This window comes from Lutjanus erythropterus, chromosome 13 (genome assembly GCF_056507025.1).
Source record: "Lutjanus erythropterus isolate fLutEry1 chromosome 13, fLutEry1.hap2, whole genome shotgun sequence".
NCBI classification, from domain to species: domain Eukaryota; kingdom Metazoa; phylum Chordata; class Actinopteri; order Lutjaniformes; family Lutjanidae; genus Lutjanus; species Lutjanus erythropterus.
Window position 1 is genome coordinate 29,616,793 of NC_139329.1, and position 24,931 is coordinate 29,641,723.

Genomic DNA, 24,931 nt, shown 5'->3' on the forward strand with positions numbered 1-24,931 from the left:
CAATTAAAACCTCAAACTTCAGGTTTCCACCAGAAGAAACTAGATAAATGCCACAGAAATATTTTACTTCAGACTGTTTTTATTGAGTTTCTAAGTGAAGGCAGAAAAGTAAAGAACATATCATAAGAAAAGAGCACAGATGTATACAACACACATGAATACAATATCCTACACACCTTACATATACATGCACATGAATTACTTGTATTTGTAATGGTGACAGGATAAACAAATGGAGGCGAAGTAAGTAATACAGAAAAATCTCAGAAATATGTAGAAATAATGAAATAAAGGACCAGAGTGTTTTATTTCACTGTGAAACTCGGAAATCTCAAGGCAATTGGCTTTACTAATTTTACTATATTTTTTAGTTTTAAGTCAAACTCAAACTCTTATGTTTTCAAATAAACAGACATGTAACTTTTCTTGAGATCATTTACTTTTCTTCTTTAGATAAACTTGAATCTTTGAGTTTTCGAAACCCCTAAAAATCTTTATTTCAAAAACATGATTTGACCTTCTTTGGGTGCTTAAAAATTAAATTACAATTGAAAATATTCAGTTATTAACTATTATTCACTTTAACTGTAATGAATTTACTCATATTTTTTTAATACATTTTTTTTGGTTTATAAAACTCAAAGATTATTTTTTTTAGAGAAGAAAAGTAATTTTCTTGTAATTCTATTAAGAGTTTGATTCAAAACTCAGAAATTTAGTGAAGAAAGTTTTCTTACTTGCTTGCATTTCTTATTAAAGAGACAAGTCACCTCAAATTCAAGAATACATTTTGTTTTTTTCTCTCACTTGTAGTGCTATTTATCCATCTAGATTGTTTTGGTGTGAGTTGCTGCTGAGTTCTGAACTTTGTTTTTGCTGCTTTGAGCACCACAAACTGACTGCCATAGATCCAGTATATTCAAGAGAAGGCAGACATCTCTGTGGCTGATATCTCTAAAACTCGATTGGAAACTCACATCAAAACTATCCAGATGGATGAATAGCACTACTCTGCAGAAATATGTAATTTTGATTTTGGGAGAACTGTGCCTTTAAATTAAAGAGTTGAACGAGTACATATGGATACAACATTTAATGATAAATATAGGTTAAAAACAGGGCTCCCAAAATGTCCTTCCCTGCCAACACTGTTTTTAAGTGGTGTGCCAACATAGCAGTGTCTTCAAAGACTTTGTCCTTTTAGTTACCATGTATAGACCTTAAAGAAATAAGATTGTAGGATTTAAACTGCTGCTGTCATCAGTTACTCAGTGATAAAGACAGGTGGTGGGTAGACATGCAAATCAAGGAATCTGTGAAAAGCTGAGAATGAATCAGGTTTGTACTTGTACGTGGTATGTGAAACACAGTCACTGACATGTCCTTGAGCAACACAGAGACTACATCTGAATGTCCCACAGAAAACTCTCAGAGGCTCCACTTGTCCTCCTGCTCCCCATCCCATGTCTTTGATGACCTGGGTGTCCCGCTCCTCCAGACCTCCCACCCTCTGGACTCCCATCATATTAGCAGCCTGTCCTTTGCTCGCAACTTTATTTATACACACCCAAATCACAGCCTCTAGCTTCCAACTTTCTATTTTGCTCCTGTGGTCAGAAAGAAATGCTTACAGATGTCTGAGCCATGAAGAATTACAGGCTATAGCAGCAGCCAGCCCTGCACAGGGAGGGGGGGACGCTGACTTCTCTCTGCTCTTTCTGGGAGCTGTTCGCTACAGCCGAGGCCTGGAGAAACAGGACGAATACATATGGAAAGAACACTTGTACGTACACTTGTGCAATTGTGTGAGTCAAGTTCAACAAACCTAAACTTAATCATTAAAATTAGTTTTATAAAATCATTTAGTTCACTTTTGGTCAAACTCAAACCAAGCATAACGTAACATATTTTGACCCTTAATTAATCTTTTGTCTAAAACCTAATTGATTAACCTTAACAACCTTAATAACCCTAAAACAACTTGTTTTGGTACAGTGTCATCAAGTTATCTTTCTGTTTCACTCAGTATCATGCTTGGTTCTTATTAGTATATATACTATGTTGTCCAGTTTCTTGCCTTACCTATAAATGTATAGCTGCCCCTGTATAAAAACTTTGAATGTGTGCTTTTTCTTGTATTTGCACCTATTTATACTGCCTATGATTAGTACCTGTTAGTAGTACCTTCCTTAAAGTCCAAAGCCCCCCCAAAAAAGCCTGCAAGCTGGCTTATTCAATTACTTTTTGCATACACCTTTTTTGCATCCACATTATGTAATCCCATTACATATAATCTGTTACTCCCCAAGCCTGCCAGTACTGCCTGAGTGCAAAGCTGACATTGCACACAAGATGGTGCAGTGGTGCAGGAGGAAAACTCACGGAGCATCCAAAGCGGAGAGGATTCATCATGGGTGATAATTAATGTGTTCAATATGTTTCATGGCCATCCGCATGTTTGAGTTTGACATTTTCTAATAAGTAAATGTTGAGTTAAAAGTCATGCTGTAGCACCGAAATGTTAGGACAGGACAATCTGGTTAGAATAACCATGAAACAACTGCACACATGCAGACACACACATGCATGTACATACAGGCATTTGTACACTTAAATGTACCGTACACACATACGCTCACACGTGTGAGTGTACACAGAGGGACACAAATACATACATATACACAGAGGCACGGATACTTCAAACCTTCCTGACAATTTAATTGCAGTAAGTTTTTGAGCCTCTAAGCCTTAATTTGAATAGTTGCTGTTTAGACATGCTGATGATAACAACATTGAAGTATTCATGAAACCCAGTATATTTATATCAGGTAGTGGCTGCCATTAATACTCATTTTTTAAACAAGTTAACTGCTGCATAAAAGGAGGCTAATAATCTTCTGGCTCAACAACCTGGGTACACAGGACTCCTTTATAATCTTCAAGCTGCATTTTCTTGTCTAAACTAGTCATGTGATGACTCTTAGGGGCCATAAATTTCAACATAATTTGCCTCTGGGATCTTTTGTCACTACAGACATTTTCCCAGAACTAAATCGTTAATTGGAAACAGGCTTCTTTTAACAAAAGACCACATTTTCTAGATCTGTCTCTTCATTAGGTGTTTGTTGTACAACAAGACATCTGTAATAAGACACACAGGAGGTTGCAGAGCTCTACAATAATCCATACTCCAGGTGAAGCATTTGTAATCAGGCACTGAATTTTGCATTATCAATGAGAAGGTTGAAAATGTATTGTATCAATACACAATCAGTTAGTACGTCATCATAATGCTGTATGAAATACCAGAGGCTCTTGTGGAATTTGATCTGGACATGGGTTAGTGGTATGGCAGCTAAACCCGTTTCCACGCCCTTTGTTCTCAGACTATTGTCTCTGTTCCAGGACCAAGTTAAATTCCAAGTTAAGATATTATCAAAAACAGGCTTACGTCTGGAGAAAAGACCGGCACTATATTTTCTTTCCTTTATGGATCATTAAGTATTTTGAGAGCTTTGCTTTTTGGGTTGAAGCAAGTTAAAGAACACACTTTTACATAATCAGTTAAAGTATTTTGCAAACTGCAGAGAAAATGAGCCTTAAGTATCTCATTATCTTTTTAGTGACAAACGTATGAAAGCCAAGTATGAGGTCGGTCTATTCACAAGCTTCAGTGCCAAATATGAGTTCACACAAGGCTATCATGTCTATGTCTATCTATGATGTTCCTGTCACTGTATGTCCATGTAGCAGTGGTTATATACTGCGTGCATCTAAACCACTCAGCTCTTATTCGGTTGCCTCACTTCCATGTCCCGTGAGTGCCTGACCCCTTGTGGCCTGCTGGACTTCAGAGATTCAAAGGATTCAAAGGATTCCCTGACTTATCCTATCCAGACTTTTTAACGTTAAAACATTCGCACCAAATACTTAAATGGAAAATATCACGTGTGTTATTGATAGATGTCACACTTAACTAAACAATATTAGGCTACACCTTGAAATATAATACAAACCAAAACAACATCACCACAAAGCAGCTTAAAGAAACACACCTCTCTCACTCTGTGTGTTTAAAGAAACACCACAAAGTGCCCTTAGATGCCCGGCATGCTAGAAAATAAATTGGCCTTTTTATGTGCCTCTAAATGGTTAAATAGTTAATAAATATGTGTGTTTTTTTTGCAGCAATCATTCTGAATCTACATACCACTGTAAAGTGTATTCTCCTTGTAAGAACCATAACACAAATGAACACCTACATTTAAAAATCAGCAGAATCATTACGGTTATCGCAATCGTGTTTCATACAAAATGAATCCTAAAAAGTGAAAAAAATGCTCTTATCAGATTTCGAAATCAGAAAGTGCCACAACGGCTTCTCTGTAGAGTGGATACATCTGTTGGGTTACATAATCATCCTATACTGTCTCTGCATATATGGGCCTGCCTGTGCATACGACAGAAACTGCTTCAAGGCCCTAAACTGTGAGGATATTATATTCAGTCGGCACCAGAGGTGGAAAGTAACACAGAACATTCACACGAGTATTGAATAAGTAGAATTTTTCAGCTGCTGTTCGTAAATGCAGCAGAAAGATGGTGGATTGTTGAGTCTCATTCCCAGAACAACAAATAAGGGCAGGGTTTCTGCGGTTGTAGACGCTGCTACACACTGCTACACTGATGATTGAGAGGGATTATTAGAATCTATGCATTATTTTTTGTGTATATTTATCCTATAATACAATTTTAGTGTGCTTGTACTTTACTTAATATTTCCAATTTCTTTTACTTTATACTTTCACTCCACCACATCTCAGAGGGAAATATTGTACTTTCTACTCGACTCTATTTATTGAATAACTTAAGTTACTTGTTACTTTGCAGATTCAGATCAATAGTACAACATTTAATCAGCAAACACAAACCCCAGTTCCAAAAAAATTTGGATGCTATGTAAATAAAAACATAATTCAGTGACTTGCAAATACTTTTCAACTTATATTCAGTTGAATACTGTACAAAGACAAGATATTCAGTGTTCAAACTGATAAACTTTATTGTTTTTTGTAAATATACATTCACTCTGAATTTGATCCTGGGACAGGGTCATGTTTACCCCTGTGTTACACCTCCTTTTCTTTAAACAGTTTAAAAGTGTTTTGGAATTGAGGGCACTAATTGCTGAAGTTTTTAAAGTGAAATTCTTTGTCATTTTTACTTGATATACGACTTCAGGTGCAGTCTGGAGTCTGTTTTTGTATTTTGTGCTTCATAATGCTCCACACATTTTCAGTTAGAGGCAGGTCTGGACCACAAGCAGGTCACTCTTTTACTGCAAAGCCATGCTGTTGTAACATGTGCAGAATGTGTCTTGGCATTGTCTTGCAGAAAAAAAGCAGTCTGGATGGCAGTATATGTTGCTCCAAAACCTGTATGTGCCTTATAGCATTAATGGGGGCTTTCACAGATGTGACAGTTACCCATAATGTCATGGGCATTAATACACCCTCGCTCCATCACAGATGCTTTGTGCAGAACTTTATGCGTGTAAAAAAAAAAAGATGGTCCTTCTCTTTCGCCCAGAGGACACATGATTTTCAAAAATCTGAAATGTGGACTCATCAGACCACAGCACAGTTTTCCACTTTGCATCGTTCATCTCAGATGAGATATATGGGTTTCACTTTGCATGTTAGAGCCTTAATTTGCATTATTAGATGCAGTAACAAACTGTGTTTACTGACAACAGTTTTCCAAAGTGTTCCTGAGCCCACTATACAATCATGTGGGTTTTTAATGCAGCGCTGCCTGAGGGGTCAAAGGTTATGGGTTTTCGATGTTGGCTTCGGCCTCTTTCATGCAGCGATTTATGATATTATGGATTGTAAATGGTAAAATCCCTAAATTCCTTACACTTTTGTATTAAGACACGTTGTTCTTAAACTGTTGGACTATTTGCCAACACAGTTTTTCACAACATGGTGAATCTCACTCCGTCCTTGCCTGTGAACTGTGCTTTTCAAGGATGCCCCTTTAATACACAGCCATGACACTGTCACCTTTCACCATCTGACCTGTTTACCTGTGGAGTGTTTAAACAGGTGTTGTTTGAATATTCCACAACTTTACCAGTCTTTTGTTGCCCCTGTCCCAACTTTTGTGAAACGTGTTGCAGGCATCAAATACAGAATGAGTGTATATTTCCAAAAACACACAAAGTCTATCAGTTTGAACCTTAAACATCTTGTCTTTCTACTGTATTCAGTTAAAGACACATTGAAAAGTACTGGCAAATCATTGCATTCTGTTTTTACATACACAACAATGGAAATTTGGACCATTTACAACGATGCCACATAGATGGCCTTACTAGAAACAACTGAGTATTTTTCTGTATTTGTATTCCTGAATAAATGTTTTGCAAGTTGAGACATATATATGATGTTTGTGCAGGGGACTGCTATGATTGGTGGATCTCAATAATTGGTCAAATTTGTGCAGTGGCTTGACAAAATTGCAAAGCTGTACAGAATCCATGGGGATTGGTTGAATTTGCTTTAATTGTTGTGACTGCAACATTGCAACTTCCTGGAGGGACTGTTTCAGTTAAGACAGCAGAAAAACAAAAGCATACACAATTACAGATTACAGTGGTGTTCAGTTTTAAGCTCGATTCAAACATCTACTGCCATTTTGCATGGCAGGATCTTTCAGCTTGTTCGGACACCTCCCCCATTCATCAACAGTACAAGAAGTACAGAACAGTTAATCAAAGACAGATTTGGACCACAAGAGGGAGCAACCAGTCATTCATTTCTGGCAACTCATCTTCTTTCCCACTGTCTGTTGTGTAACTGACTACACCTTAGCCTGAAGCCACATGCCCCTTTTCAAAACAAGCACCGGTGACTTTGACTTCAAACAGACTGTGTTGACCGAAAGGACTCGTAAAGTTTTATTTTTCTTATATATTCTGCAGCCAGCATCTCTATTTGTTTACAAAGAAGTCCCTGAATATGGAAAATCCCTCAGGATTGTTTCCATAGTGAAGGAGTCCTGTGGGTGTTTTGTAATGCTTGTGAGGGAGCTGGCTGTTTTTGCAGTTACAAAGAAATCAATTATTATTTTGGGAGATGATTATTATTTTTAATAAGATATTTAGGAAGGTCCAATCAATGCAGTTGCACTGCACCCCAAAGATAAGGAAAAAGTATGTCAAAAGTTTGACAGGAGTATCATGCAATTAAGCTGAGCACCCTGTGGATGAACTAGAGGATGTCCTTGTATGGTTTTAAGGGGCATTACCCGCCAGTACAACATGTGCTCTGCTCTGCAAAGGTAGCACACCTATCACGCTAAACACTGAAGCAGCAAAATGCAAAGTTTACACAACGCCTGGAGCCCCGCGACCTTGCCACGCCAGAACAGGCCTGCTGCTGAGAGTCGAGCCGACTCCCCCTACGAAGCCTCTCCTCCAACACGCCCACAGACAGGACACCTATACATCTGACAACACTGCTGGGCGTTTCCAAAAGGCTTGAAGATCAAGTTGGTTGAGTCTGAGCGCCAGAGCCAAGAGTAACAAATCGATCTGAAGGAACAAGACGCAGCAGGACAGTCAACATGAGCAGGTAAGGGCTCCAGACTGGACTCCAATTAAAGGGGATCAAGGATCAATTAGCATGTGAAGGATGTGCAGGACAGGACAGCCAACTGAAACAGACTTTTTCTTGATGTCTTGACTTACAGCAGTGAAAAAAGTAAGACAGTTTTCCACCTTTAGATATTTAGTCATTGTAGTCTTTTATATATGTATATATAACTTTTACATGAAAAGCTACAATGTGTTTGATTGTTTTGCTCCTGATTCATTCTTCATCCTCTCACTTTTCACTAAATATGTGTTTGGGTGTCTGCAATTTATATTACATAAGCAAAGTAAAGTCAGCAGTTTTCGTGCATTTTTAATGTGCATTTTTGGCCCCACTCAAACCGCTATCTGTACCAAGAGCAGCATGCTTTTTGACAAACTGAAAGATCCTTATTGTCTGATTTGTTTTGCTCCTCCTTCACATAAAGAGAACTTTTCATGCTCACATCAGAGCCCGACCGATATATCCATTGCTAACATTATTTGCAGGGTTGGGTCGTAATAAATTACATGTAATCACTTTAATCAGCCCAGGTCTAGATGATAGTTGCACTGTCAAAGATTACATTTTTTATTAGATATTTAGAAAAATATGACAGTTTTAAAATTCTGAAACTTTTGTCATGACAGACAGTGCTCTATTCATGCATGAAAAAGTGTGTTTGACTTCAAAGTAATCTGATCCATCCCTGATCATTGAGCAAATGTTCGCCTATCACAGGTATATACATGTATCGGCATATATGTTATCTGATATTTTCCTGAATGAAACAGACCATAATGCAGATTGATTTTATTTTTTAGCTTTATAAGCAGCATTTTATTTATATTTGATCCTTTTTCTTAATACAGGTAATATATTTTCCTCTATTTATGTTTTTTTTTTAAATTATTGTTAACTATAATTATTAAAAATAGCGGTGAAAGTTTACTGTTTTAGTGCCCTACATATCTTTATATCAAGAACCCCCACAATGGATGCATCTTAGACAACAGAAACCCAACTGGAGAGGATTTCATCCTAAGGAATCTCCTTTGAGTAATTTCTTTTTTAATGTTTGAAGATAAAAAAAAAGTCTTCAATCAGTGTTCAAACTAAGATTTGTATAAATTACGATCAGTCAAAACCACCAACCCTGTTTCTTACCTTGTTGCTCTAACTTCCAAAAAAATGTGACAAAAAATTACTCCTCTATGACCCAATCAAGGACCCCTATTGGTCCCTGGACCCCAGTTTGAAAACCACTTTTCTCTGAGGTCCTGTGAACTTATACTAAAACCAAAAAATGAAACAATAAAAACATAAAATAGTAGCCACAAACCAGTCAATGCCGTCTGTACATCAGGCGTACTTGAGTCCAGCTGATTCCAAAATGTTCAATAAACACCCAACAAGTAATGACATAGACACACGCATTCCAGACAAGCTTCCAAGTCAGTTTGTCCTACACGTGACATGAATGATGCAACTACTATATTCTGAAGGATAGAGACCTTGGCGTAATTACAGCTGTTGAGTGGATCTGTTTCCATTGTGTTTTTCGTGTGTTCATCCTATAGGAGAGCACTGGCCCCTTCTAAGTCACGCACGTCCCATTACACTTGTAACATGAACCAGTAAAGGAGACGCCTCCCTCCCCTTTGATCCTTGGATACACACATTGCCTTAATAGAATTCAGTCAAAGTCAGATTCTTATGCATCCTTTTAATTAGACATATCTACCTCTTATATTTAAGGTAGGAAGGGCATGGACAATACCAACCTTTTATGTTTGAAATGCCATACATAACAGCATTTTCTGTATATAGCTCCTAAACAAACACTCAGTGTGACCTTGGGACAGCCTGACAAGGATTTTGTCTGGAAGGTGTCACACTTCCACCAAGAATCCCTGGTCAAAGTTTTCCCTTATCCGTGACCCCTCTCAGGAAATTCTATGTCCCATAGGGTCTTTACCTTTTCCTTACGTAACGCATTGCATAAGTTTCTACTGAGAACGCCTCCATACCTAAATGGGCTCCATTCTGGATTTCATTAGGGCTGCTGCGTGGTGCAGCCCCCTATCCCCCAGCCCAAGTCCAACCTCCTTGGTACCCTTTATGAATGCCAGAGACGACCCTGACATGGTTTCCATGTGTCCACATAGGGAGGAGGGTCTGCAGACTAGGGTAAAGGTGAAAAGCTGTGTCTGGAGAGAAACTGACATTTCGCCATGAAAGAGTCCAGAGTTGCTAAAGGTTTGCATAGAAAAAGTGTTTACGTCCCTTCTTTTTATTGATCGTCTACAATGAGTGAGGGGTTTCAGCAGCAGCAACAGCATAAATGAACTATGGATGCATAAGTTGCATGTGACTTTAATTGATTGATGTGTTAGACAGGTCTCAAATTATAGCTTGACAGGCTGCTGAATACTTGGCAACACTGTAGTTCAACATTTGGGGAGTTGTAATTGATTCACTTTCTTGGCGAGAGGTGGATGAGAAGATTAACACCACTCTTATACCTGTATGGTAAATATGTATCTAGAGTCATCAGCATGCAAACAAAAGGTGCTTACACTGCAAAAAACAAAAAAAAACAAAAAACTGTTTATTATGTATTTATATTTTGCACAATATGCACCTTTTGTTTGAACACCCATGCCTTATTTTAATAAACTATTCTTGCATTTATCACAGTTTGTTAAAATTTTTTGTAGCTTTCTAGCCCAGCTAAATTGGTGTGCAGATGTCTTTTCTGCTGTCTTTCTAAACATGAATCTAGAGCGAGCAGCCAGTTAGCTTAGCTCAGCACAGTGGTTTTAAAACTCAGGTCTGTAAAGTAATAAAAAGAAGCTGCTGGTCATTGCACAAGTGTTACATCTCCATGTCCATGAGTTATTTTCTTATTAAACCTGCACAATTAGGCAAACCCTCCAAAAACCTGGTTAGAGTGGTGGTGGGCACTGACCAGTGTGTTTCCAATGACATTATCATCGTCCATTGCGATGTTTCACTGTGGACATGACAACCCTAGTCTGAACAACAAGGGAAGAAAAAGGGCTGGTTGTTTTGATTTATTGTAATGTATAGTGATCCCAGATTGATCCTCGTTTGATCACTGATTGACTATGAAGACTTTAAATGTGCATCTATCGATATAACAAAGTTTGGGAACCCATGGCTTAGCATGAAGACTGGAAACGCATAGAGTGAAAATTAAAACTAGCTGTTTTGCATAGGATTATATGAGTACTGGCAGAAATAGTCCCCAGGCAACCAGGTGAGACTCCAGGGTGTTACTGGTCCCCACTAAAAAACTGAAATATTAAAACGGTAGGTTGTTGTACAAATTAAACAAGCAATGTATATGAAGTTGATTAGTAGTCTTTATGCCAAGCTATGCTAACTGACTGCAGGCTGTAGCTTCATATCTAGCGTGGTGTCATGAGTGATATTGATCCTTTCATCTAACTGCTTTTCATGCTTCATTTTCATGCTTTGCTGGATTAAAACTAAAGCAGAAAGCGCTTTGGTTGCAGTAAGAAATAGGAGGAGCTGACGAGCTGTGGGTTGTGAGTGTACACAGTGTCCTGTTTTTAACTCTTGTTTGTGTTTGTGTTTCATTTTGCAGGCTCTCTTAATGAGTAACAGCAGAAGAGAAAATTTCACAACTGTTCTCGCATAAAACTTGTAGTCAGAATGGAACAGTGTGTTGGAACAGTTAGTGAGTTGCCTCAAAAAGGAAATTCAGTGTAAGAATTCAAATTTGTTGTTCGGAGATCTTTAGATTTCTGTCAGAATGTGTGATCACGAGTTGCATGTCTCACCATCAGATACTAAACTATAACTAGATCACAGCAAGTTGAATGTGCAATTGCTTCAGTTTCAGCAAACCAGTGGAAAGGAGATTAATCATTTAACAAGCATCCAGATCCAAACTGCCTGAGATTTAATTATTTGCATCAAGTATGGGTTTTTGACCAAAGCTGTTTGCACAGAACACAATGTTACTTACTGGAGAGGAACTCAGAATCGTCCAATTACCAGGCAGAGCCAGTTCGCCTATAGCCCATATCTGGACCCAATTATGGTGCATTCCAAAAGTTACGACTTCCCTCTAACCATCGAAAACCACAAAGTACAATGAAGGGAAGAAGGGAAGGAGTGCAGAATGAGAAAGACAACAGAGAATGAAGAAATGAAATACTTTATTACCCGTCCAAAGGCGTTTAATCTCAGTGAGATGCAACTTTTAATGAACAACTTCTGCACAAACCATTTTTGAAGATTTTGCTGTTAAGTTTCAGATGATGATTTTTTTTAATGAATTAATTGTCATCTTTCTGTTGTTCTTTGGCATAGAAGAACAGTAATTGCACAGTTTTTAAATGGGCAAATCCTTTTTTTTTTTTTTTTTTTTTTACATTTTTAGTTTTCAGTTACATTTTCACATGACAGTCTATACTCCGCCACAATGGTGATGTAACATTTTGCATCTGGTGCTGATTGAGGGGCCATGTGCTGTTCGTTTAGTCAAGCATGTGGCACAGGATTGTCACGAAGGCAGATTTTTTTAACTTCAGTACAATATCAGTATAAAAAAAAGGCACACAAAACAGGATATATTTTCCTTTTTTTAAATGAACAATTTGCGCACAGTTTAAGTCACTGAAAACTGGTTCTGCTGCAAGTCTTAACAACACTAAAAAGATACAGAAATATTAAATGTCACCAAAAATACTTTATCTAAGCATTTTATGATTTTACTGCAACATGTTGCACAATATAGACTTATTTAATGCAGATTCTTGGAGCTTTATTGCACATATATGAGGGCTGTTATAACCTCTATGAGATATCACTGTGTTTTCTTCCAACTTAAAATCTTTTTTGGCACAAATAGAAAGAAAGCCCCAAAACTTCATAAGGCTTCATCTGGCCATCAGTACCCAACAAAAACTGCTTTATGCAGTAGCGGTTATCAAGTGATGCCTTTGACAAGCCATATTTGCATGATATTGTTTACTCAGGTCCGTTTTTCTGTTTAAGACCAATCACACTGGAGTACTCAGTGAATGACTGTGTGTTTTTTGAAACATGACACACCGTAGTTTTCAGATTATTTGACTTACCTCAGCGTTCATGTTTCGTTAAAGTACTGGCACGGCCCTGTTGGCAGCCCTCTTGGCTGCCATGGAAGCCAGATGTTGCCAGCTCATGTTATGAGACTTCAGCAAGATTTTTGGTAAAGTTTTACAGGCTTTTAAAAAACACCATGCTCTCAAACTTGCAGCAAATTGTGCTAAACAAAGTTGGAGTTTTCGCGATTTTCTTCACATTCATTTCTTGAGTGTCCCGATCGGTACTGGACACATGCAAGTCTCAACAGAGATGAGAAGGAAGCAAAATGGCTCACTGCTAAGCTATTTCCATCATCAGCTCTTGGAAAAACAATGTGTTTCATTCTTTTTAGTTGATTTACTAGCCCAATGTGACACTTTACTTGCCCTGGGTAATTGGGCAATCCTTATTGTTGAGCTCTGCTTACATATTTCATGTTTGACCAAATGTGTTGTTATTGAAAAGCACATTTTCATGATTTCATTTTTCTTCTCAAAAAGTTTTATCGTAGAATTAAAGGCACAATGACTGTCCACTGTAGTTCTTGCCATGTGTTGTCAGTACCCTCGCTGAGCACATCTTTCAAACATCCTGTGTAATTATTGCGGCTCTCATGCACATGACTTTAACTATGACAGAAGCAGACTCAGTAACACAAGTGTTTATTGTTTGTGTCCCTGTGGAGAGAGAGAAACAATTTTTCTGGTACATGATGTTCTGCCAGTTTTTAAATTCGCACAACTCATCATTCCTTTGGAAAGTCAACAGAGATTGCAGTTTTATTCTCGGTGGCTTTTCTATCAGAATTTCTCTGTTTCCACTAACATCGTAATGTAACACCAGCACAGTTAAACAGTCATGACATGCATCAACCTATATGGTCACAGGTTGCGCAATTGCTAAGGGTGGACTTCAGACTCTGGGGTTGTCCAGTCCGTCAAAACCTATAAAATGTGGGGCAACAGAAGGGTTCACCCTTGCAGGACTTTGGTGTAGAACGTACTGGGAACACATTGCAATAGGTTTGATTACCTTTGCTTTGTGGGTCAAAAGTCAGACTGTCTGTTCTGTTCTTGTATGAGAAACAGAACATGACCCAAAAAAAAAACGATTGTGTAGGCTTAATTGATTTTTTTTCTTTCTGGCACTGAGTAGCTCAGGTCAAATTTGATTTGCAACTCCATTACGTCAGAGGAACGATCATCACAAGAGACATGAGGGATGAAATGTGAGCAGTCAACCCACTGTAATACACATTAACCAAATAAAACACTCTTTTTTTTTGCCTTTTACTGTGTCACTGCACTGCAGTCATGCTGTGAATGCAAATAATCTTCATTTCCAAACAAAAGCAAAGCATACCAGAGGGTTATTTATTATTTTAAAAAATCCTTTAACTTCAAAATATTGCATATTTGAGAATAAAATCATGAGATTATAAACTTTTCCCCTCTGCAGATGTCTGATTAGCAAATCGGAGGTGCAAGGCTTCATCGAGAGATGTATGACAGCCGTCGGCACACAGCCACATCACGCCCGCAGCCTGGCCGAGGTGCTGGTGGAGGGAGACCACAGGGGCCACTACAGCCATGGACTCAACAGGATGGGTAAGTTGGACCCAGGGAGCTGATCACATTAACTGCATGTTCGATATAAAGCTGTAATATGTAACCTGTCAAAAAACACCAAATGTTTCCAACAGTGGTCAAACCCAGAGAAATCCATGTTTTATTCAAGGTAATAGTGAGTTTCCTACTAGCCACTAGTTGCTATAAATTCCAGAAAAATAAGAGATACGCTGGATATGTCACAGAGAGAAGGGGAGTCTCCAATCATGATTAAATTTAACAGGAATAAAACTTTAATGTTACCTCGTCCATGAACATGATTTCTGCCTGTGTCATCAGATAGACATGATCGGATAGAACAGTGAAGATAAAAAGTCCCATAATCCCACGCTGCCAAACAATGTCATCAAACTACCTCTTTTGTTACTGGTTTGATGTAAGAGAGGTCCCTAGAGGCAGGGGCGATTATGTATTGTGCTTTTAAAAGAGGCAGGACAATTGTAGTGGGAAAGAAGAAAAAGGTGTTTAAACTGTGACTCACAAGTAAGTAAGACTGGTAAGCCTAACATGCAAAATGTAATGTTGTCATAAATGCTATGCTTTTGTATTTTTTGTACTTTAAGATGTGTGTTTATGTATTAAAACTCTTTATACTTAGGTATTTATTTTCATCTGCAAGCTTTCAACTCCTTGACAAGAATATTTTTGTGTCTGTATTTAAATATTGTTTGTGCTTACAGTCTATATTTTTCAACAGACATGTATGTAAAGGACATCCAGTCAGGAATCTGTGCGAAGGACGGTGAGCCTGTGGTGGAGAAGGAGACTGCAGCCACAGCACTGGTGGACGGGAAGAACCTCCTGGGTCCAGTGGTGGGAAACTTCTGCATGAATCTGGCCATCAAGAAGGCCAAGGAAGTCGGCATTGGCTGGGTGGTGGCGCACGGTGAGTCCGGATTTCTTTAACCTAAAGTTGTTGTACGGGTGTAGAGGTGTCCTGGACATCAGAAATGTGTGCATATCCTGTTTCTTGTTTCACAAAAACCTGGTCAGGTTTCAGATGCAGATCTGTATTTGATCTGAATGTACAGCATTCATAAAAAGATTTTCTTCACTATTAAAAGATTTGTAGAGTGTTTGGCTCAGGTAACAGGTAATTAAGTGTAGGAGAAGAGAAACCAAAAGCAATGTGGTGTCTGATGACTGTGCAGTACTGGTTACTTTGAATGACTAAACAGGGTTTGACAATAAAATCCCTTTATTGTTTATCAAAGAAGTATTTATACAGTACATGTTAAAGGCAGCCTGGGGCAGTGGCTGTCAAACAGGGTATCAGAGCTGCCAGGTCTTAAAGGGAGCTACAAGTGTGTGTCACCAGTGTAACACGACACTCCATACATTTTCAAAATGTGCCTTTGGGGTAACATGTACAAAGGAAATAAAAATACAAAGCACCATCCTTGTGGTACACCATACAAGAGAGGGGTGGGGGCAGACAGTGATGATCCACTGAATGAAACCGAACCCCTTCTAGAACAGAGACAAAGAAGAATTTTATTTCATGAGAATAGTCAACAAATTTTGTTTCTTTTCCTCTTAGGTTCCAACCATTATGGTATTGCCGGATACTACTCAACGCAAGCTGTGAAGGAAAACATGATTGTGAGTGAAATGTTTATCTGCTTCTCAGGTTTTTGCCATTTTCAGTAGAACTTCATGAATGTAATTCAAACTAAATTTCCTTTATTTAACAAAGGAAGTAAATGTGCTTTTTTATTAAATGATTTTAATTGTGTGTCTAATAATCCAATCTGACCAACACAGGGCATGTCATTCACCAACACGTCCCCACTGGTGGTCCCCACACGTGGTAAAGAGGTAAATTTATTAATCATTCTGCAGAATAAACTGTGTGACTTCTGTGCCTCATTTTTATACTGTGAACCTGCTGTTTGTAGTGCACTTTGGGCACCAACCCCATCAGTGTGGCAGCTCCTGCTAATGACGGAGACAGCTTTGTCCTGGACATGGCCACATCTGCAGTAGCACTTGGAAAGGTAAGCTAAGATTTATGTCATAACTCGTAGTATGATGCGCACTTATGAAGTAGTTTATCATTTTTAACAGCTATTAAGGTCTACTTATTCTCTACTTATTATGTTTCGTGTGCACAGGTGGAGCTCTATGAACGGCGTGGAGACCCCATCCCCGAGGGCTGGGGCTGTGACGCCCAGGGCAAGCTGAACACCGACCCCAAGAAAGTCCTGAATGGCGGAGGACTGGTGCCCATCGGCGGCAGTGAAGCCACAGGTGAGAAACCAGCTGACAAAAGTCTGCTCAGGGAGGGAAAACATGTTTTTTTTTCATTCTGTTAGCATGCCATTGAAATATAATACTGATGTTATACTGTTCTATACTTCTTTCTATTTCTTTCATTTTAAAAGAAAAACTACTACAAACTAAACATTCCTGGATTGACGCATATCAGAAATGTACCTCTTGTCAAAGCGCTTACTTTGACTGGGCTCCTATTGCATCTAAATATTTTTCCCCTTCAGGTTTACAAATTTGCACACTCATTTTACACATTCTTATGTATTTTTTTCACTATATGACCCTTGTGGGTCTTGGTAGGACTATATATAAAAGGGAAAGATGTGGATGAAAGACAAGAAGTGACAGCAATACTGAGCAGGGTGCAATAATGCACCATCCACAAGGGCTCTGGCTTGATTCTCTGTGACGTGGCCTGATTGACAAAGTATATTTGTTGTATTTGTCGTCTGTCTACATGAAACAACTGACGTGTCTGTGTGTTTTTGCCCACAGGAGGGTACAAAGGTTACGGTCTGGGAATGATGGTAGAGGTGTTCTGTGGTATCTTGTCCGGTGGCATGTACAGCAAACACATCCGCACGTGGAAAGTAACAGACCGCATTGCCAACCTGGTGTGTTTCCTTTTTCTTGGCTTGTGTTTTGTTGTGTTTAGAAGAGGACACATTAACCCCGTTAACTTGTTTTCATAATGTGTTAGTGACACGATGAAAGTTAGCCTTCTTGTCTGTGAAATGAAACAGACCGAAAAATATTTGTCAGCATTCTTAAAAGTTGTATAAAGCCACATTTATCCATTTCAATGTGGGTGCAGTTACATCCCTTCAGACATCATCAAGGGGATTTACTGGAAAACTGTCAGCTACCAGTTAAAATAAAAGCCACCAGTTTCATAATATAGGTGTGTTATGTTCTTCTAGTCATAGTAGTTAAGCCACTACAAGTTGGAGCTTGTGACTGAGCAGGCATAATGCTCACTTTTGGGATTACTAATCAGTTAAGTAAGCATCTTGATAATTTAGTAAAAGTTCCCACACTACTAATAAAATATAATTCTTATAAATGCACAAGAGAAGTTGTTTTACAGCACAGTGATGATTAGCTGGACAGAAACAAAGTTGATAAAATGATCAGTTCTCAATCAAACACAACAAAGAGACATGACAGTTTAATTTTGGTTTTTGCGAGCCAAGTTTTTCATGTTGAAACACAGTCTTTGACAGCCACTGTTATCTAAAAGATAAGCACAATCAATGAGTGGGACGTAGGCAATATTACATCATGTCCCGGCTCCCTCTGCTGTTTGTATTGAGTCAGTTCAAGGTGTCGTCATCGTCTGTGTTGTGTTTTCAGGGTCAGTGTTTTGTGGCGATCAACCCAGAGAACTTTGCTGACGGGTTCACCGACAGGATGTCCGACCTGCTGTCCATCCATAGAGGAATGGAGCCGGTGAGTAGATCCTACTGCTGCAATGTTGATACACAAACCAATAGACCTTTTGCACGGCAGCCATGTTAAATTGAAATAATATAGAAAATATACCAATGATATGAATCAAGGCCTTGTTCCATTTAGTGTAGCACAGCATTTCCAGTGAGCCAACATGCACAATAGCAGCAACATGGCTGCACTGAAAGAGCTCTGTTAGGTGGAATATATGTAGATAATGTCCAATGATTGCAACCTCTGAGTCTTTTATAATTTAAAAATAAATAAAGTTCATTGGTTTAAGTGTCATTTGGTCGCTGCTGCTATTTGTTGCAGGCCGACGCTGACACTCCTGTTTTGGCTGCTGGGGATCCAGAGAGGATGAACATGAAGAAGTGTGAGCAGATGGGCGGGATCCCCTACCACATCAACGTCGTCAATTACATGGTAAAAACTGCAAAAAAAAACAAACCAACAAACAAAACAATTATGTGGTCATGGTGTGAAACATTCTAAATTTCTGAAATGAATTAATGTCTTATAAACATCATACAATTTCTGTTAACCTTATACAGTGTTGTCACTTTACTTAAAGCTCACTAAGTCATGCTATAGTGTGTTATTGATGTTAAAAGACATGAATCCAGTTCAGAAACTTAGAATTTATAAGATGTTATGATACATTATTTCTCTGTGTCCTATAAATTATAGGACAATAATAAATTATAAAAAAAATTATGTTCACCACCTATAAATCTTCATAAACCTTCTTATAAGCTATCAAGCATGATTATAAGCATTTTCTAAAGAATTTTATAAAGCATTATAAATGCATTGTAATGTGTTATGAATGTGCTTACAATACATTATTGATATGACTTTGACAGAAAGTGTGAGAGCAGTAGTTAACTGAGAAAATGCAGCAGCAGAAGTTGTTCGTTTGTGGATAAAATGGTTGCAAAGTTTCTTAACCAATAGTTGAAAATGCTAACAGTAAGATAGAAAACACACTTATTTTTCTCTTTTTTTCTCATTTTCATTTTCTTAAAGTTTCCTACAAATGGCTGCTCCGGACAAAACAATGTCTCACAATCATCACCATTTCTGCAAATTAAATTCTTAATGGTGATTAATTGATTAATGATTGATTAATAACATCCCCAGTAGAAAAGCTATCACTTACCAAGACATGACAAGATTGACACCACTCTCATGTCTGTATCCTAAATCTTCATATTTAGGCCTCCAGCTCTGATGCTAAACTAATCTGAGCGGCTGCTGGCGGTAGCTTCGTATTTCCTGACATGAGACATGAGAGTGCCATCAAAGAAAAAAGCCTTTGAGATGAAGCTAACTTGATTTCGTTCGCGTTTTTTTTTTTTCCTTCTTCTGCAGAACGAGTGTGCGAAGAAGATTGGCGTCAAACCACTGCCATGTGACAAACTCATCTCCAATTAGTCCGTCCAGTCAACATCCTCAGCGTTGGAAATCTGGCACTTCGGCTCCTCTTGAAGTTCACACTGAGCCACTTAATGCAGCTCTGTCTATGGACATTATACATGATCATCATGTTTTATTCATTTTAACCACACTTGTCAGGTATTTTAATTGTTTAAAACATAAAAGTTTTAATTAAAAAAAAAAAATTAATTAGAATGAAATTTGTGATATAAAAAGGAAAATATCAAATATTTTCATTTTTAAGAGTCCTTGAAACATGTTTTTAATTGTATTTTTTGTTTGCATCCAAATTTAAATTTAAATATAAAGATACGCACATTATTTGTCTAAAGCTGGTGTAAGTTGTAGTGTTGTGGCTGATAGCTGGAAGTGAATGAGTTATTTTGGTTTAACTTGTCATTCTGGCGGTGAGCTGTTTCACGCTGTGCAGTTATAATGCAGTTTTGCAACTGTACAGTTAAATTACAGTGTGACGCACACCAAGATTTTGTTAAATGCAGCGAAGCCTTTGAAACTGACCGTGAGAATGTTTCCCTATTTTTTGTAAAGTTCAAATCCTGTTTTTACTCTGAAGTCATCAGAAGAACACCATTCTTATGTGCCTTATTCAGTAAAAGCCATATAAACCAAAACTTGTTTTTCTGATTTTATTCTCATACTAAACGTCCCATGTGGTTTACTATTTCATGAACATATATTATGCATTAATGTAATGATGTTTCTTCATGTTTATTATGCTCTGTCTTCATGTCAATACAAAAACAAGCATCTCCAGGAACTTCAGCCACCAGATGGCGACATAAGCAAAATTTTTAATGTTACTCCACTTGTAACAGTTCATGGTCAAATATGCTATTAAGGAAATACTTCCTCACTCAGAATAATTTATAAATGGAATTGACAGGCAGTAAACAGGAGAAGAAATACGTATATACCTGTGCATTGTAGAAAGTAAGTTGTGAAACATGTTACCCCATAAGTTGCTAAAAATCACTGTACTTATTTTGTGCTTTAATCCTATTCAGTCAAATATCTTTAATTCCATAATTTCTAAATATTTTGCATAATTGTATGTCCCAATCAAGCTGCATTATATTCTTTAAACCTCTTCAAAATCTACTTTTTTTTGGCAAATGTTGGCTTGTAGGTTTTGCTTTTTGTTGTTAAACAATTGTGACTTTATATTAAAAATAATTTTGTAATTCACAGACCCATACAAAAGCAATTACACTTTACACAAATAATAATGATGGAACTGGTGTATTAAAATAACATGCGCTTTCATATAAATTTAATCTCCCTGACCTGAGGAAAATCCATCCACTACAGTTTGCATGTAGGACTTGTCACCACTAGATGGAGACATAGTCTGAGGAAACTCTATGGATGCCTTTATGAACTTCATGAACTATGATGTTGGTATTGTTTGTTGGGTAGCTTCATTTGACCAGTTTACATGTTATTTTGCAGGATTTCCCCAAAAAACAATGCATAGACTCATAAAAAAAAGAAAAAATCACTCTCAATCATCAACCATGCCCCATCAGAGGTGTGTGGAGGCACCTGCATCCACAGAGACGTCGCCCTCCACCAGTACCTGCTTATTTTCTCATTACTTTTCTCTGGATCCTTTACCAGCCCAAAAACTTCAGTATATGATGTCCTATACAATCAGCTAACTCTCTGGTGTGTTTACAAAAACAAGTTACAAATCCTACTCATTCTACCTTTAATTTTTGCCTTATCTTATTTTGTGAAACATAGTAATTGTTACAATTGTGATGGAAATGACAAAATATTTGATGTAAAGCTGATATGTAAGTAGAAGTTACACATAACAACACAATAATAATGAAATGTTTCTTCATCCCACAATGATCAATACTGTTACATATTAAAAAACAAACAAACAAAAAAAGAAATAAGGTAAACCCTGTTGCCCAATACTGAATGAATACAGTTAAATTATGACCATAATAAGCAAATACATAAATAAATACAAATGAACAATCCATGGTAACTATCCATTATTTTAGCAAGATTGGTTGAGTTTATGATGTTACTAGTGTTGAGAAAACTAATATATGATATATTAGTCTACTCAACACCAGTAACATCATCACTTCATAAACTACATTGTCTTGGAACACAGTTATGTAAATATCTCTTCTTTAATATTGCAGATTATCACTACCACATCTACAGTTTGGCAGTTCTAGCTCCTACAGTTCTTAATTTTTGTATGAGTGTGTATGAAACAGCTGTGTACTCTGTGCATGTGTCCTCTTGTGTCATGTACAGTTACACAGTGTGTACTTCTGGTTGGTGGTCTGGTTTTATTTGTAAACTATGCAATGCAAACTATTGCAAACTATACTTGCAAAAGATTTCTCTTAATGTGACTGAGCTTTTTATGTTTTTTTTTTTTTAAAGCAGCACGTTTGTACTGAAAATGGCTGCAGGAAAGGCCTCTCCTGGAGCCTCCAGGGAGAAGGGGGACTGGGCAGTGACAGATGCCCAGATCAGGACCTTAATCTCCCATGCCAAAAGTCCTGGCACTGGGCCCCGGACCCTGGATGTCCCGTTAACACTCGGCCGGCCGCAGACAAAAGAAGAGAAATCAACAAATCAATGGGCTTTCAGCCCCACCGGGGGAGGGGAAAGGAGGTGGAGGGGAGGAGGCTGGGCCAGGTCTGCTAGTGGGTATGAAGGGGATGCATGGAGATTAGGTTTGGGTTGAGGGGGAAGGAGGCTGTGTGCTCCGCCGAGTCCAAGGATTAAGGGGCCGATTCAAACACTCGTTATGGGGGGCAGACTTGGAGGTGTGTGTGCATGGATGGATAGATGGATTTTGGGGGTCTAATCTGTCCTGGCCTTGGCCTGGTGCCCTTGTGGCGGATTAGACGGGGCCCCCGAGAGCCGCAAGAGCAGGGCCGCTGGCAAGGATTAGGCAGATTCAAACAGGTGTTTTCTTTTGTGATGCTGAGGGGGGATCTGTCCATCACTCACAGAACGAGCAAATCATGAAGTGAGCGACCATTACTGATGGGGCGAGTGATGCCAAAAGGGCATGGCATGAGTGTGTGTGTGGGTCAGTGTTTGTTTTTGGACTTCAGACACCACTGGCCTCTTAGTAATGAGCATGTGTGACGCAGCGAGGTCATGGCTGCACGAAATTAATCAGATGAGCAGAGAAGGAGAAAAATCTTAACTAAACTGACATTAAACTGTGAGATTACGCAAAATGACAAACTTGACAAACTTTTTTTTGTTTAAGGAAGCATTTAGGTGGCATCCTGATGCAGCCGATCAATCGCTCTGGCTGTGAAGCTGCAGGGATCCACTGTGGAGGAGATTAGTGTAGCTGCTGCTGGAGAGCACAGGAGAACACTTTCACACTGTAGGAGGATCAGATCAGAAGAGCTTAGAAGTGGCAGAGCCTTACAGTAAACTCTTAAGCTTAGAATCAGAAATACACTCTCACACAACACAGAGAATCATATTATGTGTACAGTGAGATCTTTTTCCATCTAGGCCCTTTTTCTATCTTTTGGTTAACTGACGACCCAAAGTGACATTTTTTGCAGTATTACTTTTTCAACATTGCATGCAATATTACTTTTTAATATCATAGGCAATATTATGTACATTATAAAGTGCAATATTATTTTTTTTACTTTTATTTAATATCATGCTGTAGTATAATGTGCAAAATTCTTTTCATTGTTATTATCATGCACAATATTACATTTGATACCATGTGCAATTTTTACATTCATTATCTGGTGCAATATAAGTTTTCATAACTTGTCAGTATCACTGCCAATATTATTTTCAATGTCACTGCAAACTCTACTTTTTCTATTTTAGCTTTTTTTTTTTAACTTGACTTGTCTTACTTCTATTGCTATTCTATTAGGCACTATTTCTTTGCATTTACTCTTTATAGACTTTATATTTCATTGCTGTGCTGTGTCATATCATGCTCAGTCACTGCAGGAAGTTAGTTATTAATTCTGAAACAATTCTCTATCTGTATTATGTTTTTATTCTATTTCAAATAACTATACTTATTAGGGGACAAATTCATTGTTTTCTTCTCCCTGACATTGGGCCATTGTTCCATGAGCTCTTTGGTTGTTTTAACTGTACTTTTCTAATACAGGATGAGGCTGTTCAGACAGAAGGTTCTGTGAATACCTCATCCTGTTAAAAATAATATTTTTTTTTAGTCAGCCATCTAACACCTTGCAACATTAAGACATGGAGTATTAGCGATGATTACGAAAAAAAAAATCAGGCACGAATGTCATAAAATATACATGTATAGAGTCTTACTTATATACAAACTATATTGCAATTTTATGCAAAAGTAGTAGTTGAAACTCAAATTTGGTGTAGAATGCTGTAATTACAGTGGGACTGGACTCATACTCTTCATATTTAATGTTAATGCTGTTAACCAGCACTAGAGAGGGAAGGCGTGTATATGTGTGTAATGACAGACAGGAGGGAGGAGTGGAGTGATGGAGAGAGTGGGAGGAGAGCTAGAAAGGCTCTGCTGCTCTCCTGCTGGGTCTTTAATGAAGTGGAGCGACTTCCTGGTTTGTTCTTCCCAGCTGTTGCCCCCACAAAGCCAAGATATTTGGCCTTGGCTCTTTGTCCTGCCCGGGCTACCATACCTCCAAATGACCGAGCGAACACGTAAAAATAAAAGCAAAGCATCTGGTGTCTTGTTCTCTCCAACTGCTCGGGAATGCAAAACGTCTCTCCATCTGTTGGCTCCCTTAGTAGAGTTTGGGTCTGGCGTTGATTTTGTTGGCCAAAGATCAAAATGCCATAAATACAAGAATATTGAAAACTGGAATATTTAATAAATTCCTGGCTATAAATCTCTATAAATCTCTGTAAATTCTCTCTTCTATCCTTCACTACATACTTTATACTTTCTATGCATATGTGTTCTTATTTTTCATGTTTTATTTATAACTTTTCAATCATGTCACAAATAGAAAAGGATGAACTCCAAAAACAAGACCTCACATTCAAACCCATACTGCTGAAAATACAAAACAATAAAAGCAACAATACACCATTAAAAAAAGAAAGAACTAGGTGAAAAGAGCACTATCAGTCTATCAAATCGCAAGTTATCACACTGCTAGGTGCACTTTACATCTTGATTATTTCATTTTCCAAGACTACAGAGGCATATATGCACATTTTGGTTAGATATTATGGTAAGGGTAAATTAATTATCATGAATTCATACATGACTTTACGCATGGAAAAGTATGAATTTGTTTATATTGTACTTCCTGTAGCAGTGCTCACGCATTCTGTTGAATTTCAAGTGCTGTAATCATGATTAACTAACAC

At 38.0% G+C, this 24,931-nt stretch overlaps 1 protein-coding gene across 1 annotated transcript; it reads left to right on the forward strand.

The window, feature by feature from the left end:
* Positions 1-7,585: 7,585 nt before the first annotated feature.
* LOC146316808 (uncharacterized) lies at positions 7,586-20,184 on the forward strand. Its single transcript, XM_084734409.1, has 11 exons — positions 7,586-7,637; positions 14,220-14,368; positions 15,087-15,275; positions 15,930-15,991; positions 16,154-16,207; positions 16,288-16,386; positions 16,504-16,639; positions 17,159-17,277; positions 18,017-18,112; positions 18,428-18,538; positions 19,487-20,184. The coding sequence occupies exons 1-11, from the start codon at positions 7,630-7,632 to the stop codon at positions 19,547-19,549; spliced, it is 1,086 nt and encodes a 361-aa protein (XP_084590535.1). The 5' UTR covers positions 7,586-7,629; the 3' UTR covers positions 19,550-20,184.
* Positions 20,185-24,931: the final 4,747 nt, after the last annotated feature.

Excerpts from the sequence above, each read along its gene's own strand:
- LOC146316808 (XM_084734409.1), top strand. Across the intron at positions 14,369-15,086 it reads CCATGGACTCAACAGGATGG|ACATGTATGTAAAGGACATC; the intron begins GTAAGTTGGACC and ends ATTTTTCAACAG. Across the intron at positions 18,539-19,486 it reads TCAACGTCGTCAATTACATG|AACGAGTGTGCGAAGAAGAT; the intron begins GTAAAAACTGCA and ends CTTCTTCTGCAG.